Genomic DNA, 14969 nt, shown 5'->3' with positions numbered 1-14969 from the left:
AAACTGCATAGAATCGACCATGTTAAAACCTATACACTCATTTCTTAAATAAAAAATAAATTCATCACCCAGGTGATGTAACTTGCAGGCCCTTGAGTTTGCTGCTCTGCCCTTGGAGAACTTCCAGCCCTCTGCTTGGAAGACTGGATGGATGGTTGTGTTGAGACTTAAGAATGGCAATACTGAAGGGAGAAGAACCAGGTGTGAGGGGAGCGCAGCACTGGACACACGGAATTGGAGTTGCCCAGGGAGCGCTAGCTGGGAAGGGTGGGACCCCCAGGAGGGAAGAGCCTGGGGTCTTCAGCACAGGGTTGACCTGAAGCCATGGTGGTGGGCAGGTCAGGTGTAAAGTGGCCAGAGCAGAAAGCCAAGGACAAGACTTTGGGGCCAGTCTGCTTTTAAGGACTGGGCAGAGTGTGTAATGGGGCCTGCAGGGGAATATGTGGTCAGAGGAAGGGAAACAGGAGAGGGCTTCATCATGGAAAGGGCCCATAAAGGAAGTGATCAACACTTAGATGCTAGAGGTCTCCTAAGAAGCCTGGCCATGGAGTTGTTTTATCTGGCAGTTAGGAAGTCAGCATTGACAGGCTGCTAAATCAGGAACTAATTATCTGTGTTTCTTCTTCTTAGAGTTTCAAATGAGGTACTTTTAAATATTTAATTTAAAATGACGTCTTAAAGTTTGTTTCCATAATGCTTAGTTCTTTAAGGGTGTACAGGAAAGGGTGCCAGTTGGTTTAGGATCAATTTGGGGGGCTAGCGGGGAGCATCTTCCTTCCTTTCGTGTCAGCTGTTATATTGCTTTTTCTGTTCTGTACCTTTAGAGTGTTGTGAATCCAAGCAGGGCTTCATCCTTAGAACATGGTCTGAAATCTCCAGCCATGACTAAATTGCTCTTTTAGCGGCGGTTGTGCTGCCTGTAGGGTGTGTGTTGATTCATCAGTCTGCTGAGAAGCACGCATGGCACATGTGTGTGTTCCCATGATGCTTCCTGGACACCATCCCCAGGGATCAGATCCCGGAGCCCGGGGACGGGACCCAGAGCTCTGCACCTTGGCACAGGTGCAGATGATTGCATGCAGGTGGTCCTGGGCCACCCTTCGGGAAAGTGAGGGAGGCGCCGCGCTGGCAGAGGGCCGGCCCAGACCCCCGTGGTCTGGTGGGCGTGGGGGGCTCGCCGCCTCCTTCCCGTGAAAGCCTGAGCAACCCTGGCCGGGATTGGCATGGGGCAGCTTCGGGCGGTGGGGGGGTGAGCGGGGATGGGGTCTGGACCACACAGGAGAGGTGTACAGGGGTGAGATGCACACGTGGGTCGGGGAGCAGCCTCCCCTGCAGCCACAGATGGAAAAGTCCCGGCAGTAAACGTCTCTCGTATCATTTTATATATTCCCTGCCCCCTGTTTCTGGATGAGCTAATTGAATTCAAGTCATTTCCTTCTGTTTATTCCATTTAAAGAGGCAACACCCTTCGAGTGACCCCAACTCTCTTATTTGACCTCTTACTGCCCTGTTTATTTTATGACTTGAATTCATACATGTCTTGGAGTCAGCAGGATTTTTTTTTTTTTTTTTAAAGAAAATCCCTGATGTTTATCAATTGGTTTCTTTTGGACTCTTTACGTCTTGGGCAATTCATTTATAGCTCATGATAGCCAAGGCAGAAATACCTGGGAGGCAGCGATCACTTTGCTAGAACCTGTCTTTCTTCCTTTGCCTCGCTGTAACACACCGAGGATAATAAGCTGTAGACTAAGGAAAAGCCACGTGGTGACCGTGTGTCCCATTCATTTGTAGGACAGCAGAATAGCAGCAGGATGGGGCTTTTGCATTTATACCAGGATCTGGGCCAAAGTCTGCAGGAGCTAATGCCGTTTAAAGATTTGTTTTTTTCCTATGAAAGGAAGTAAGACTGAGTTTATAAAGAAGTTATAGTGTGTCTCCCTTGAGTTTCTCTTGCCAGCTGAGCTATTTACAATATGTTTTTGGAGTTTGTTGCAAGGACCACACTGGGGTGAAGAAATTTTATTTGGATTAGGATCATAAGACACTTTGGTGACTCAACCAAGTTAACACTTAATATGGGTCAATAAAAAGCAGAAATTTTTTCCTGAATAATGTCTGTGCTGAAAAGCTGCAGCACGTTTTTTTCTGAAACCAGAACATTAAAATAGTTTGTTTATTGAAGCCAATAGATTAGGCTGTTGACAGAACTGATGTGAACTGTAGCCTGCCAGTTTTTGGACTTCTTTCTCCAGAACCTAAAATGCTGCTTTTTATTAAAAGGAAAAAAAATAAAAACCCTAAGAATAGAGGATGCAGTTTTATTTTAGGTTGCTTATAGTTTTTAAAGGTCAATGTACTGTAATTATCAGCTCTCAGATACTGCATAAAGGATTTTTCATATTTTCCTAAAATTATTGTATTATAGTTTCTTAAATTTTAATACATATTTTTAAATAATTACCTTATTATTTGTATGCTTGATAAATGTTAAGGCAGTATTTTCATTACTGAGCTTTACTTTTAGAACAAATAGAAAATACAGAGAAGCCAAAATGGGAAGGATGGGACTCTCCTTATAATTCTAAATATAATCATCCAAGTGATACCTGTTTTGATGATTTTGGTGTATTCTAGAATGTTTTTCTGGGGCTTCCCTGGTGGCTCAGGAGACCTGGGTTCGACCCCTGGGTTGGAAAGGTCTCCTGGAGAAGGGAATGGCTACCCACTCCAGTATTCTTGCATGGAGAATCAATCCCATGGACAGAGGAACCTGGCGGGCTACAGCCCATGGGTTTCGCAAAGAGTCGGATACAACTGAACGACTAACACGCACAAACAGAATGTTTTTCTATACATGCCATTCAAATACTTTTGCTTTTTAAACGAAAATAAGATCATAATGTAAATGTTTTCTACAGTTAAAGAAAAAATCCTAATTCTGTGAATATCTTTTTGTGCCACTGTTTTTGGTGGCCTTTCCTTTTAATCAGTGGTGTTTTGTGAAGATACAAAAGCGCATGGGAACACCCCTCCCTGTGTGACGTGGCATCCCCGGGTGCCTCTTTTGTGTTTTCAGCTCGAGGACGGAGACTGTCAGTCTGTTACTGGTAAAACATTCCTGTGGCCTGAAGGAGATGCAGGGGGAGCTACCAGCAAGGGAACTTCTGCTCTAAAGCGGTTTTTCCAGTGTGGTTTTGAAACCACCGTGCCAGCGCCCTGCTTCCCAAGTCTGGTTTCTCTCATGGCCTGCCTCCACTCTCAGCACACAGGGTGTCTGCGTTCAGCGTTTTCTCCAGCGCCCCTGCCAGGCGTACCCGCTGTGGGGGGCCGTGTGGGTGGGGGCCTGCCCGTCGGGTTGAGGTCCTTTGGGTCATCTCCGCCTCGTCTTGGTGAGAACGACATCAAGGAAGGCTCTGCATCCTCTCTCTTCCGGCCCCAGCACAGTCCTGCTGTTGGATAAAGTGGGTCCAGGTCACCACGGTTCATCCTGGCCTCTGCTCCTCACTCCTTACCGTCCACAGCAGCCAGAAAGACAGCATCCCCTCAGATAGCCTTTATTCCCCTCCCAGCCAGCATTAGTGGTAAAGGACCCACCTATCAATGCAGGAGGCATAAGAGACTCAGGTTCAATCCCTGGGTCGGGAAGATCCCCTGGCAAAGGGCACAGCAACCCACTCCAGTGTCCTTGCCTGGAGAATCCCATGGACAGAGGAGCCCGCTGGCCTACAGTCCATAGGGTCACAAAGAGTCGGACACAGCTGAAGCAACTCAGCACACACACACATCCATTTTCTCACCACTTGGTCATTTTCTGCTATTCAAATAGTGAAAGGCACAAGTCATCCCTCAGCATCTGTCTTCAGTTTCATCTCATCTGCACTGTATTTAACAAACATTTCTTGAGGGTTTTAGTATCCACTCTTTACCTAATTTATTGCTGATGTAGGGTTTTTCTCTTAATTTTCATTTTTATTCCATCATTTCAGTTGGTTTCTGGTGGGAGTGGGCCATGTAGATGCTTCAGCCAGTGTTCCAAGTTAGATGAAAACTATTTTTATCTGGGCTATTCTGTTTTCTGATGATGTCATTGCTTTAAATGCAGTTTGAGATTGATTCTTTCCCAGCTGAGCTACCAGAGAAAGAGCCCAAGATTAATTGGATTGATTTTAAGTATAAGATGGGTGGTAGATGCTAGAGGAATGTAGAGCTAAATTTCATGAGGATGATAATCATCCTCAAAAATGCATTGACAACTTTTATGAAGAGAAGGAGAAAAAGCTATGAGTTGAGAATGGGCTCAGCTGCATGTAATTGAAAACTTGAAGAACAGTGACTTAAGCCGATGAAGGGTTTACATACTCTCCTGTATCAAGGAGTCTGAGATTAGGAGTTGAGAGCTAGTGCTCAGGGATTTTGTTAACATGGTTGGCCCCTGCTCTTTGCTCTGTTATCATTAGCTTTTGTCCTCAGGACCACAAGGTGGCTGCCACTCCCCCGTAATCATGTATTCCAGGCAGAAAGAATGAAGAAAGGGGATGATGTGGAAAGGCAGAAACCTCCTTAACAAGACTTGGCCTTTTTAGGGAATTCGCTGGTGGTCCAGTGGCTAGGATTCTGTGCTTTCACTGCCAAGGGTGCGGGTTCAATCCCTGTTCCAGGAATTAAGATCGAGCAAGCCAGGGCAGGCTTTTCACTTGAGAGGGGAAGGTTCTGATAGGAGTATCTCCTTACATTTCACTGCCCAGGGCTGTACAGCGAGCATGGCTTCTCCAGCTAAAAGGGATGGGGTAAAAAATACCTCTGTCATTTATAAAAAACCAGAGCATCTAAGTTCAGCCTGGTCAAAGCTGCCTGTAGCCAGCTTCCCTATGTCCTCACAGCGCCCACCAGGCCGTCTTTTTATGCAGCACATCCCCTCCCAGGAAGAGGATGTGGGCTGCCCGGCTTTCCACCCCCAGTTTTCCAAAGACAGTAGAACTGCACCTCTAGATCTGCTGTGGGACCACACCATACACGCGCTTCCCGTGCCACGTGTTTAAATAAAGCTGCTTCGCTGCCTCGACATATACTTTCCCAGGGGTGGTTGTGGGTGTGGGCCTGTCTGTCGGCAGTCTTCCCCTGCCGTCTTGATCATCAGGTACCTGTTTGAGACTCCTCCTGTGTGCTGGGAATTGTCTGCACTGGACTGTGCCATGGAGGAAGACCAGCTGGCCCAAGACTACACTGAGTAGTTCAGGTTGATGGCAAAACTTCACCAGAACAAAGAAGCGAGCCAGGCGGCCCCCTTTCCCTCCTTTGTTACACTTAGAAGTCGCTGAGGGCCTGGCATCCTGTTAAGGCATCTTCTTTGCCCCAGATTCCATTATCAGCCTGGAGAACTCCACTCCTTTTAGTGGTTCTGAATCGCCACGTGTGGTCCGAGCTTCTTGGAGTGCTTGTTAAAATGCAGATTCCTGTGCCTCGTCTCCATAAACTCTTTCACACTAGGTCTGGGACGGGGGCCTAGGAATCTGTATTTTAGCAAAGGGCCCTGGTTGGCATGGTCCCCAGAACCTACTCTGAGAAACTGTTATCCAGAGAACTCACTCAACACCCTCTCCACCACCTCGGCTTCATTTTCGGCAAACCACCTTGCTCCCCATTTCAAACAAAAATAGAGATTTGGTTTTCATCAAATGGGAACTCTTGGTTTATCTGGATTCTCACAGCTCATTGCCTTTTCTCGTCTTTGCCTGTCTCTTCTCCCTGCCCCAGCTCCTGTCAGCGGCCAGCCGCATCACTGTGGACCCGGGGAGTTCTCTTAGGTTCTGAACACATGCAGGCCTCCCCTCTCCCTGGCGGCTGTGTTAGCTGCATCTCTGGAGGGGACCGGACGATGGCTCCCCAGCCCTGCAGGTGCCTGATTATCATTCTGGGGTGTCCTCTAGGGCTTAGTTTCTAGTTCAAAGTGAAATATGGTAGCATATTCTCACTTAGTAAGGTTAAGGAATAAGAAACTTACAGAAGTGAATTTAAAAGAATGCTGCCAGGTTATCTCTTTAAGTGCTAAAAAGTTTTCGCATAGTAGCATTATTTTTTTTTATATCTTAAACAGGGGATGGTAAATTTGGAGGTTAAGAATGAAAAGAGGAGTGCTAACATAGCAGTGTTTTGTTAAAACACAAGGCATGTTTTTTTATCTGTGTTCACATGGGTGGTACTCTCTTCAGAGGAGGTGGGCAGGCCATCTGGTGCTCCCTCACCCCGTGGCCCTGTGTCACTGTTTCTTCTGCCTCTAGCACTCACACCTAACCCTCCTCCGCATTCCCAGGCCAGCTCCTCCTCATCCTTCATCTTCACCTTTGACCTCAGTTTGAGCAGGTGTCTAGGTCGGGAGCCTTATCTGTCACAGCGTCCAGAAGTTCACCCTCTGACATGTTTTTGCACTGTGTTGTTGTGCCTGTTGGCTTGTCTGAATCTCCACCAGCCTGTGGGCACCACGAGGCAGGGACCACATCCATCTCCTTGGCTTGTTTCATTCCCAGGGCCTCACTCCTGCCATGCACATAATAGATGCCCAAAAAATAGAAGCTTATGGGGGAAAAAAGCTGTAATGAACTCTCTTGCGAAAATTTGTAGAATTTAAAACAGCTTAGCTTTTTAAGTACATATAATCATTTTCCTGTGATGTAATAATTGAATACTTTGTTGTTGTTCAGTCGCTAAGTTGTATCCAACTCTCTGCAACCCCATGAACCATGGCATGCCAGGGTCCTCTGTCCTCCACCATCTCCCAGAGTTAGCTCAAATTCATGTCCACTGAGTTGGTGATGCCATCCAACCATCTCATCCTCTCGTCTCCCCCTTCTCCACCTGCCCTCAATCTTTCCCAGCATCAGGGTCTTTTCCAATGAGTCGGCTCTTCGCTTCAGGTGGCGAACGTATTGGAGCTTCGGCTTCAGCATCAGTCCTTCCAATGAATATTTAGTGGCAGCTGTAAAGTATGGTACCTGCAACAGGTGACTTTGGGCCACTGTGTTTCATATTTCTGTCTGCTTTTCACGTCACCTTCACCTGTTGTCATTGATATGAAACTGAGAAAAATCTTCATTATTTTAGCAAAAACTGCTCCACTAACTCTTTCTTCTTGCCAAACTGATTTGTCAAAAGGACTGTTTTTACTTTTTAAAAGTTTAATAAGCATCAGTTTTATGGAAACTTTTTTTAGTTAATTGCAAAGATCATGAAGTGTTGGTTATTGAATATACTGAGAAGAAATGTTTTTTTGTTGAAAAGGAAAACTAAAAATAGGATGACAAAGTAGAAAAGCTTCGATGGTTCAAGGAAAAACTGTGATTGAAAGAACAATCTTAGGTTCTCACTCCGTGTTGCCTAATTAACTTGGATGCAAACAGCTTTTCTGGATGTGTTTTTTTATATAGACCCGATAGCTCTTTCATTTCCTTCCTCTGAATGCCGTGGATGCAAACCAAGTGCTCCCTGGCAAATTTCCTGGGGACTGAACTTAGTGCTTCATTTTGCTAATAGTGATGCTCGGTAAATTTGAAGTTAGGAGTTTCAGTGTGGTCCTGGGTTTTTAAGACCACCTCTGGTCACTGAGTATGAAAAAAATAAAGAGGAAAACTGGAAGGCCCTGCAAGTTCCTAGTTTTGCAGCTATGTTATTAAAAATCTCCATTAGAAGTCTTTATCTTTTAACCTGACGTGGTCACGGTTTGTAGTCAGTTACTCTCTGATTGATGTGTTTAATGTAGCTGAGGAGAAAAGTACCCTGTCTCTCATCAATTGACTTTTCATCTGAACAGAACAATAAGCATAAGAATTACCACCTTCCTCCATACGTCTGTGGGTAACAGAATTGTCAGAAGGTTCACGGAACACAGCCAAGCCGTGAAGCCTACGAGGCTCACTTAAATTAGAAATTGAGTCATTTGAAGCTTATGGTGTTAACAGAAATGAAAAGAGAGGAAGAAGTCATAAGTACAGCTATCAAGTAAAAAATACATGTTCGTTTGAAAATCAGAAAAGACCTAACTCCCGCCTTTTAATTAAGTTGTATAGTTTTGAACTTTGAGATCCGTTAACGAAAACATTCCATTGCTTGGAGCCACCGGTGAACAAAGCCACACACAAATTCATTAACTGTCTGTTGTCTGGCTGCTTTGTACATAAAAGAGATTTGAAGAGAATACACCTCAGGTCTGTAGGACTTGGGTTGTAATATTGCGTAGTCCCTGCTCTCAAGGATGATGAGATAATAGACCACAAGGATAATTTGAAATCTGCAGAGAATCTCAAGCTCTCATTCAGTCAGCGGTTTCCATCTTTCAAGCAGATCTTTTTTCAGAGTTGATAATTATCTGAATTGATTTATTGGAGTTTTGTTTTTCACTCTAATTCTTTTTGGGGCCAGAGCTGAAAAATAGCGAGGCAATGAAAGAGAGAGATGAAGCAGAATGTAGATGACCAGTTTTTTAATATCATCTTTATAGTTATTTTTAATGGATGATCTCAGAAAAGAGATAAAGTTCTTTTTAATGGATGATCTCAGAAGGTGCATGAGCACCTTCATTATGCTTGTGCTCAGAGACCAGCAGTTCTCAAAGGATTGAGCCTTTATCAAAAAAAAAAAAAAAGAAAAATCATTCTTGATTAAGCCACTGCTTCAAGAAACCCTCTTGCGTACTGGAAAAGGGAAAACCTTTCAGCGGTTGCTTGCTGCCCAGGAAGCAGACCGTGAGCTAGAGCTGGGGCGCCAGGACCCACAGAGCCGCCGTCTGCAGGGACAGAGCCCCCTAGGTGCAGAAGCAGGGGCATTTGCCCAGTGGGTGGGGCGAGGGGAACTTCTCCCCTCAGTGTGGGCTCCCTGCTCGGGGACTTGTGGCCATTCCCCTTAGGATCTCTGCTGCAGGAGCATCATGGCTCATGTGCAAGGATGTCCTGAAAGCACAGCTGGCCTGCTGGTGGTGATGTGATCAGCTGGGTGGTGTGTATGTGTGTTTGCTCAGATGGCTCAGTGGTAAAGAACCCGCCTGCCAGTGCAGGAGAAACAGGTTAGATCCCTGGCTCGGGAAGATCTCCTGGAGAAGAGAATAGCAACCCGCTCCAGTATTGCCTGGAGAATCCCATGGACAGAGGAGCCTGGCGGGCTACAGTCCATAGGGTCACAAAGTGTTGGACACGACTGACCAGCTGAGCACAGCTGGTCTTCACTTCCTTCAGTGGAATTTTATTCTGAACATGTCTTTCTTTGCAGGACTTGTTACAGTATAACCCATATAGCAGAGAGCCACATATCATGTGTAACTCACATGACCCTTGGTCAAGCCGAGGGTTGAGTTCACCGCCCTTGGCTGGCTCCTGGATCTCCACGTATAAAATCGGACATGCTACCCACCAGTGCTTGCCTTGCTGCTTATTTTAGAGCAGGCCTCTCCAAAGTTTGTTAGTCGTGTATTTTATCAGTAAAAAAATTTTAAGTGCATGTGCATATATTTATAAAGTATTTATGCTGTTGTATATAAATGCCATATGTAACAAAAATGTATAGTTACTTGTAAATAAAATTCATGTGCTCTCACCCCAATGTATTGTATTCATTTTATGATGTGCAAAATATGTGTTTTAGAAGAAAGAGTTAAAAAGTGAACTATGAATGAAAGTTCTCATGTTTTCTTCCCATAACCCTGAAGTATCCACACCCTGCTTTGAAGTGCAGTGTTTCCGGGGTTTAAATAAATGTAAAAGCACTTTGGCATTGCAGAGTGCTTCCCAAATGTATGTTTTGTTTTTGTCATCATCATAGTTAGTCCACAGTTATTAAGGACTGAGCTGTGGTCCCTCCCCTGGAGGTTATAAAACTGGGGCACGTGGAGCTTGTGTGAAGTGTTTTGTTGCTTGTCGAAGTTCCTTAAGGCACAGCTTTGAAACACTAAGGCTAAGCATGGTGGCTGGAAAAATAGATCATCTCGAACCACATTTTACCAGTTACCAAGAGCACCACTTTTTAGGCCCCGAGGATTTGCCAGGCACTGGCCTGAGTGCTTTTGTTGTGGTAGAAACTAGTGCGTCTCTGAAAGGTGTCACTCGGTGTGGACAGGAGCGTGGAGGTCCCATGCAGCTGGTCCCTGTGGATGCTGTGCCTGGAGAGACAGGGGCTGGGGGTGGTGGCCTTTGCATGCCTGAAGGTTGTGCAGTGTTGCTCCAGAGATAGGAGTTACACCCAGAGCTGGGTGTGTCTTGACTTGGTCTGGAACAGAGGGACAGAGAGACTTGAGACCCGTCCCACAGGAGGCTTCCCCTGGTGAAGCGTCCATCCCTCCATCAGGACAGAGATTAGGCTAGCTGACCCCAAGTTCCCTTTGACCTTTTTCGGTCCTTTTGTTCTCTGAGTTCCTGAATTGTTTGGCTCCTTTTGTTTAGCTGTAATCACTTAGGTTTATTCCCTGTTGAAGGCCTGTGCCTCCAGCTGATTTGCTCTACCTCCATCTGCGCCGTTAGGCCCTTGTCCCTTCCCTGGGGCCCTGCAGGCCTCTCCCTGGTCCCTGAGCGATCTTCCCTCCACTCCAGCCCGTCCTCTGTGTCCTCAAGTCTCGTCTTCCTCAAATGCCACCCTCCTTACAGTATTATTAGTTTTTCTCTTACTGCAGAACAGGTGAGCCGAAGCTTTGCAGGTTAATACAGCACAAAGCTATTATTTCATAGTTTCTGAAGGTCAGAAGTCCAGGCACGACCTGGCCGGTTCCTGCTCAGGGTCCCTCCAGGCTGAAGTCACTGTGTGGGTCGGGGCCTTGCTTCTCACGTGGGGCGCAGGGCCACTTCTGGGCCCACGGTTGTTGGCAGAGTTCGTCTCTGTGCGTCTCTGGGACTGAGGTCCCTGGACTGCCCTGCTCCTGGGGGCCGCCTGGGCTTCTCTACCACATGGCCCCCAGGCTGCCCACTTCACGGAGGTTTGCTTTCTTCTGGGCCAGCCAGGGCGTGCCTGCTTGTGACTGTGTGAAATTAAAAAAATATTTTTTTTTTTTAGTTATAGAGAACATAAGAGCTTCTCCCAGAGGAGGCAGGTAGAACAGAGACCATATCTGGCGGCTTCTCGTCAGTGATGCTGGCCAGTGGGAGGAGGCGGTGCGGCCAGTCTTAATGTCAGAGCCGGTGTCGGTTCCGAGCAGAGTAGAGGGCAGGGCTGCCCTGTGCTGGGCGTCCAGGCTGACTTCTCACCCCGCATCTCCCCAGGTGCCTGCGGAGTCTGTGTGGGGTAGACACCCACCCACGAGCGGGGTTGCTCTGGGGGAGTTCATCCGAGTGGGGGTATCCCTCTTCCTTGGGTCTCCGGAATCCCCCCTGCCCCGGGACTACAGGACAGCACTCCTGGGCCTCTACTGGACGGGTCAAGCTTCATCGGCCACATTGATTTTCTGTTTATTTGTGAAGAGACAGAATACGAGATTACCAAATAAAATATAATTTCCAGTGTTATTAATGAAAGACTATATTACATTCACTTTTAATGAGATCCTGGTGTTGCAAAATGATTCCATGTAATGAATCCCCCGGAAATCAATGAAAAGTTTAATTACCGTCATGGCAGTGCTGTGCGAGAATATTGCTTCGGTCAATTTTACAATTTATCAATTTTCTTTCCCTTTCTCTTTCTTTAATTGCTTTGATGAAGTGAAAATACATTCTTTGTTAGCTTTTGATCTTTTTTGGAAATGTGTTACAAAATTCAGATTTCTTCCTCTCTAGTAATAATGGCCCCTGTCATTTTTTTATCTATGTTGCTATTTACAATTTGTGTATTTTTAAATGAGGCAGTATTTCCATTTTGTAGATTTAATCATTGTTAAGTCTTACTAAAGCATTGTCCTTTTCTCTCTGTCAGTTTTTTTGCAAACTACTTGCTGTCTCTTCTCAGCTCAAGAATTGACCCATTAGTCAAAAATTCGATGTTCTGTGTTTATTGCTCATCACCCAGTCAAGCTCTGGGGGCAAATAAAAAGAAAAACCATTGGTTTTGGGCAACTACATACCCTTTTTGATTTCAAAAAAAGTGAATTTTCTTTTTAAAGTATTTTTAGTTTGACATTTCACTGATTATAGTACTGTCTTTTCCACCATGATGGTAATTGATTTTTTAAACCTATTTACAAAGCAGAATGCAGAATGTCAACCTGGAGTTTTGGAAAGATCTAAGGTTATTTTTTATATTGGTAACTCTAGATTTTGCTGACGGTATACTGAGAAAGTCATCCCTTCTGTGTGTCTGGTTCCCCATGGTGCTGCCCTCGTTCCCCGTGGATTGATAGTCGAGCCTCTCAGATGGTCCCTCTGTGTGTTGTAAGTCAGGGTGCCCACTGCTACCGGTTAAACAGCCAGTGATAGATGGCTTCTCGACCAGATGAGTGCAGACTCCTCAACTTGCCATTCTGCAGTCTGACAGCCACCACCCTGCCTCCTCGGCCCCCAGTAAATACTCCTCCTTGCCTGGCGAAGTGGGATCCCCGAAAGAGGCAGCAAGCTAGACAGTCAGGGCGCCTGCCTCCATGGAGCTTATATTCCAGGCAGAAGCCAGAGAGTGACAAGCGCCAGAAAGGAAGCGCAGGGGCGCTGTCAGCCTAGAGGGCTTCCTGCTCATGAGATGATGGGGCAGTTCTCCCTAAGACATGATCTGTAAGACAGGACCTGGAAGATGAGGAGGATCCAGCCATGGGAAGAGACAGAGGGAATAAAAAGTACAAGGACCTCGAGGCAGAATAGAGCCTAACCTGCTCAGCACGAGGCCTGACGTCCAGCACGGTACTGATTGTGGACTAGGTCCGCAGTGAGTGAGCGTTGAATGAATAAGTGACTGACTGGATCTGAAACACCCATCTTAGTTTTTACTCTTGAGTGTAATGGCATTTTTCTGTAATAGAGTTTTTATCATCGGAGTGGTGTTCTGTAAAGCTTAATTTTCCGATGAAAGGTCGGCCTGCAGGCCGCGCTGTTGTCATGGGGATTGGTCGGCCTGGAGGCGGGCCTGCGAGGCCAGGACCCCCGCCCTGCCTGGTGACAACCCCTCCTCTGTTTCTGTCTCGCAGCCCTGGTCGTCAGCACCACCTCGGCCGGCTTCGCCCTGGCTCCAGTGCCTTTCGACTGGTCCTGCTTCCTGCTTACGTTTGTTGGAACAGGCCTGGCTTCCTGCGCTGCCAACTCCATCAATCAGGTCAGTGCAGCACCTTTCAGCTGGCTCAGGCTATTGTCGCTTCTCCTGAGATTGTCATATTGTGGCATTTAAAAAGAAAAAGAACCCTCCCAAATCACACCCATAGCTGGGAAGGTCCTGTGAGCCTGGAACACTGTGTATCCTGCAAGGTCTGGGGCCCAGAACCAGTCTGTCTTTTCCTTTTTGGGTGAAAGGTTTTCAGGTATATTCAGAAGCGAGAGCAATAGAGTATCTTTCTCAAGTGACCAGGGTTTGGGGTTGGAACGTGTTTTAGAGGGACTTCCCTGACAGTCCAGGGGTTAGGACTCTGTGCTCCCAATTCACCGGGTGCAGGTTCGATCCCTGCTTGGGGAACTAAGATCCCGCTTGCCACATGGCACAGCCAAAAGAATAAACTAATTAATTCAATTCAATTAAAATACTTTATTTTTTAAAAAAGCGCTTCAGAGCTGTCAGACTCTCCTCTTTCCCACTTCAGGCACATTCCCCCAAGCTTACATTATGATGTGTTGTTCTTCCTTTGGTCTGACTCGTTTGCATTTTAAAACCTCCGCTATGCAAAACAGTGTATTTTAAACAAGCCACATCCACCTTTAAAAAAAAATTCTTTAATTCAGTCCTCCGTAAACTTGGCCTGTGGAATCAGAATATAATATATCAAAAAATTAATTAGCACATTATTTTTAATGCTTCTTCCCCTCCCTATTATTTTAAATGTCAAAATAATTCTCTAAAATGCCTCCCCCCCCTGCCCCGCCCCCTCCCCAGCCTGGTCACTGCAGTGTGTGCCCCAGCCTTGTGGCTTTCTCATAAGATATTGTGGTGGAAAAGTCTTGGCTAAAATGTAAAGAAAGTCATTCTCCTCACCAGAACACCCAAGAGGAATTGGCACGGTTTTAAAACAGGAATTGAAGTTACCAGCAGGAAAACAGCTTGGCCAAGTGGATGCATGGGCTGGTAGTCTGCAGAGCAGGAGCCTTTTCATTCGGGAATACCTAGAATCAGTGTGCTTTTACCACGTGTTATCAGCTGCTTGGAGAGGGGTCAATCCATTTCAAATAAACTTAATTTTCTGTTCCGATAGCGCTACAGGAGGTTCAAGCAACCCTACCCGCCCCCCGCCCCGCCCCTCCTGTAAACCACAAGCCTTCTCTTCCTGTTGCACCCTCCCATGTTCCCCAGCCAAGAGATTGATGATGGTTTCACAATGAACACGTTTTTAATGACGATTTGAATAAAAAGCAGTATGAGCAAATTGGGTTTATGTGACTATTTGTGGGTCTATTTTTCAAAATATTTTTTAAATTATCACTTGTATGTATGCAGTAGTTATAAATCCGGGTCATAAGATTAAGCCAGGGAAGCATTCTGGTTTTCAGGCTCGTTTTGAAAAATTGAAGAGCTCTGTTTATCCTTGATAATATCAATTGCTGTCTCCTGTTCCACTTATATAGATTTTAAATAGAGGCTTCGAACAAAAGTGTGGAGACTCAGAAAATAGCCACACAAGCTCATAAACATCAACTGGTTCCTAGATATTATAAAAGATGATGCAGTGGGGGACTTCCCTGGCAGTCCAGTGGTTAGGACTTTGCCTTCCAAGACAGGGGGTACGAGTTCGATCCCTGGTCAGGGAGCTAACATCCCACATGCCTTGGGGCCCAAAAACCAAAACATAAAACAGATGTAATAGAGTCAGTAAACACTTTAAAAATGATCTACATCATCCAAAAAAAAAAAAAAAAGATCTACATCAAAAAGTC

General features: G+C 45.8%; 1 protein-coding gene across 3 annotated transcripts in view; it reads left to right on the top strand.

Annotated features, from left to right (window-relative positions):
• The window catches only part of LOC122444922 (protoheme IX farnesyltransferase, mitochondrial), a 113044-nt gene that overhangs the window by 13439 nt on the left and 84636 nt on the right, over positions 1–14969 (top strand). For all 3 annotated transcript variants that reach the window (XM_043473712.1, XM_043473721.1, XM_043473704.1), the window contains exon 4: positions 13082–13206. In XM_043473712.1, the coding sequence (XP_043329647.1) occupies positions 13082–13206 (125 nt within the window). The remainder of the gene's footprint in view (positions 1–13081; positions 13207–14969) is intronic.

This window comes from Cervus canadensis, chromosome 1 (genome assembly GCF_019320065.1).
Source record: "Cervus canadensis isolate Bull #8, Minnesota chromosome 1, ASM1932006v1, whole genome shotgun sequence".
Taxonomy (NCBI): Eukaryota; Metazoa; Chordata; class Mammalia; order Artiodactyla; family Cervidae; genus Cervus; species Cervus canadensis.
This window is presented reverse-complemented; position numbering and strand designations above follow the sequence as displayed.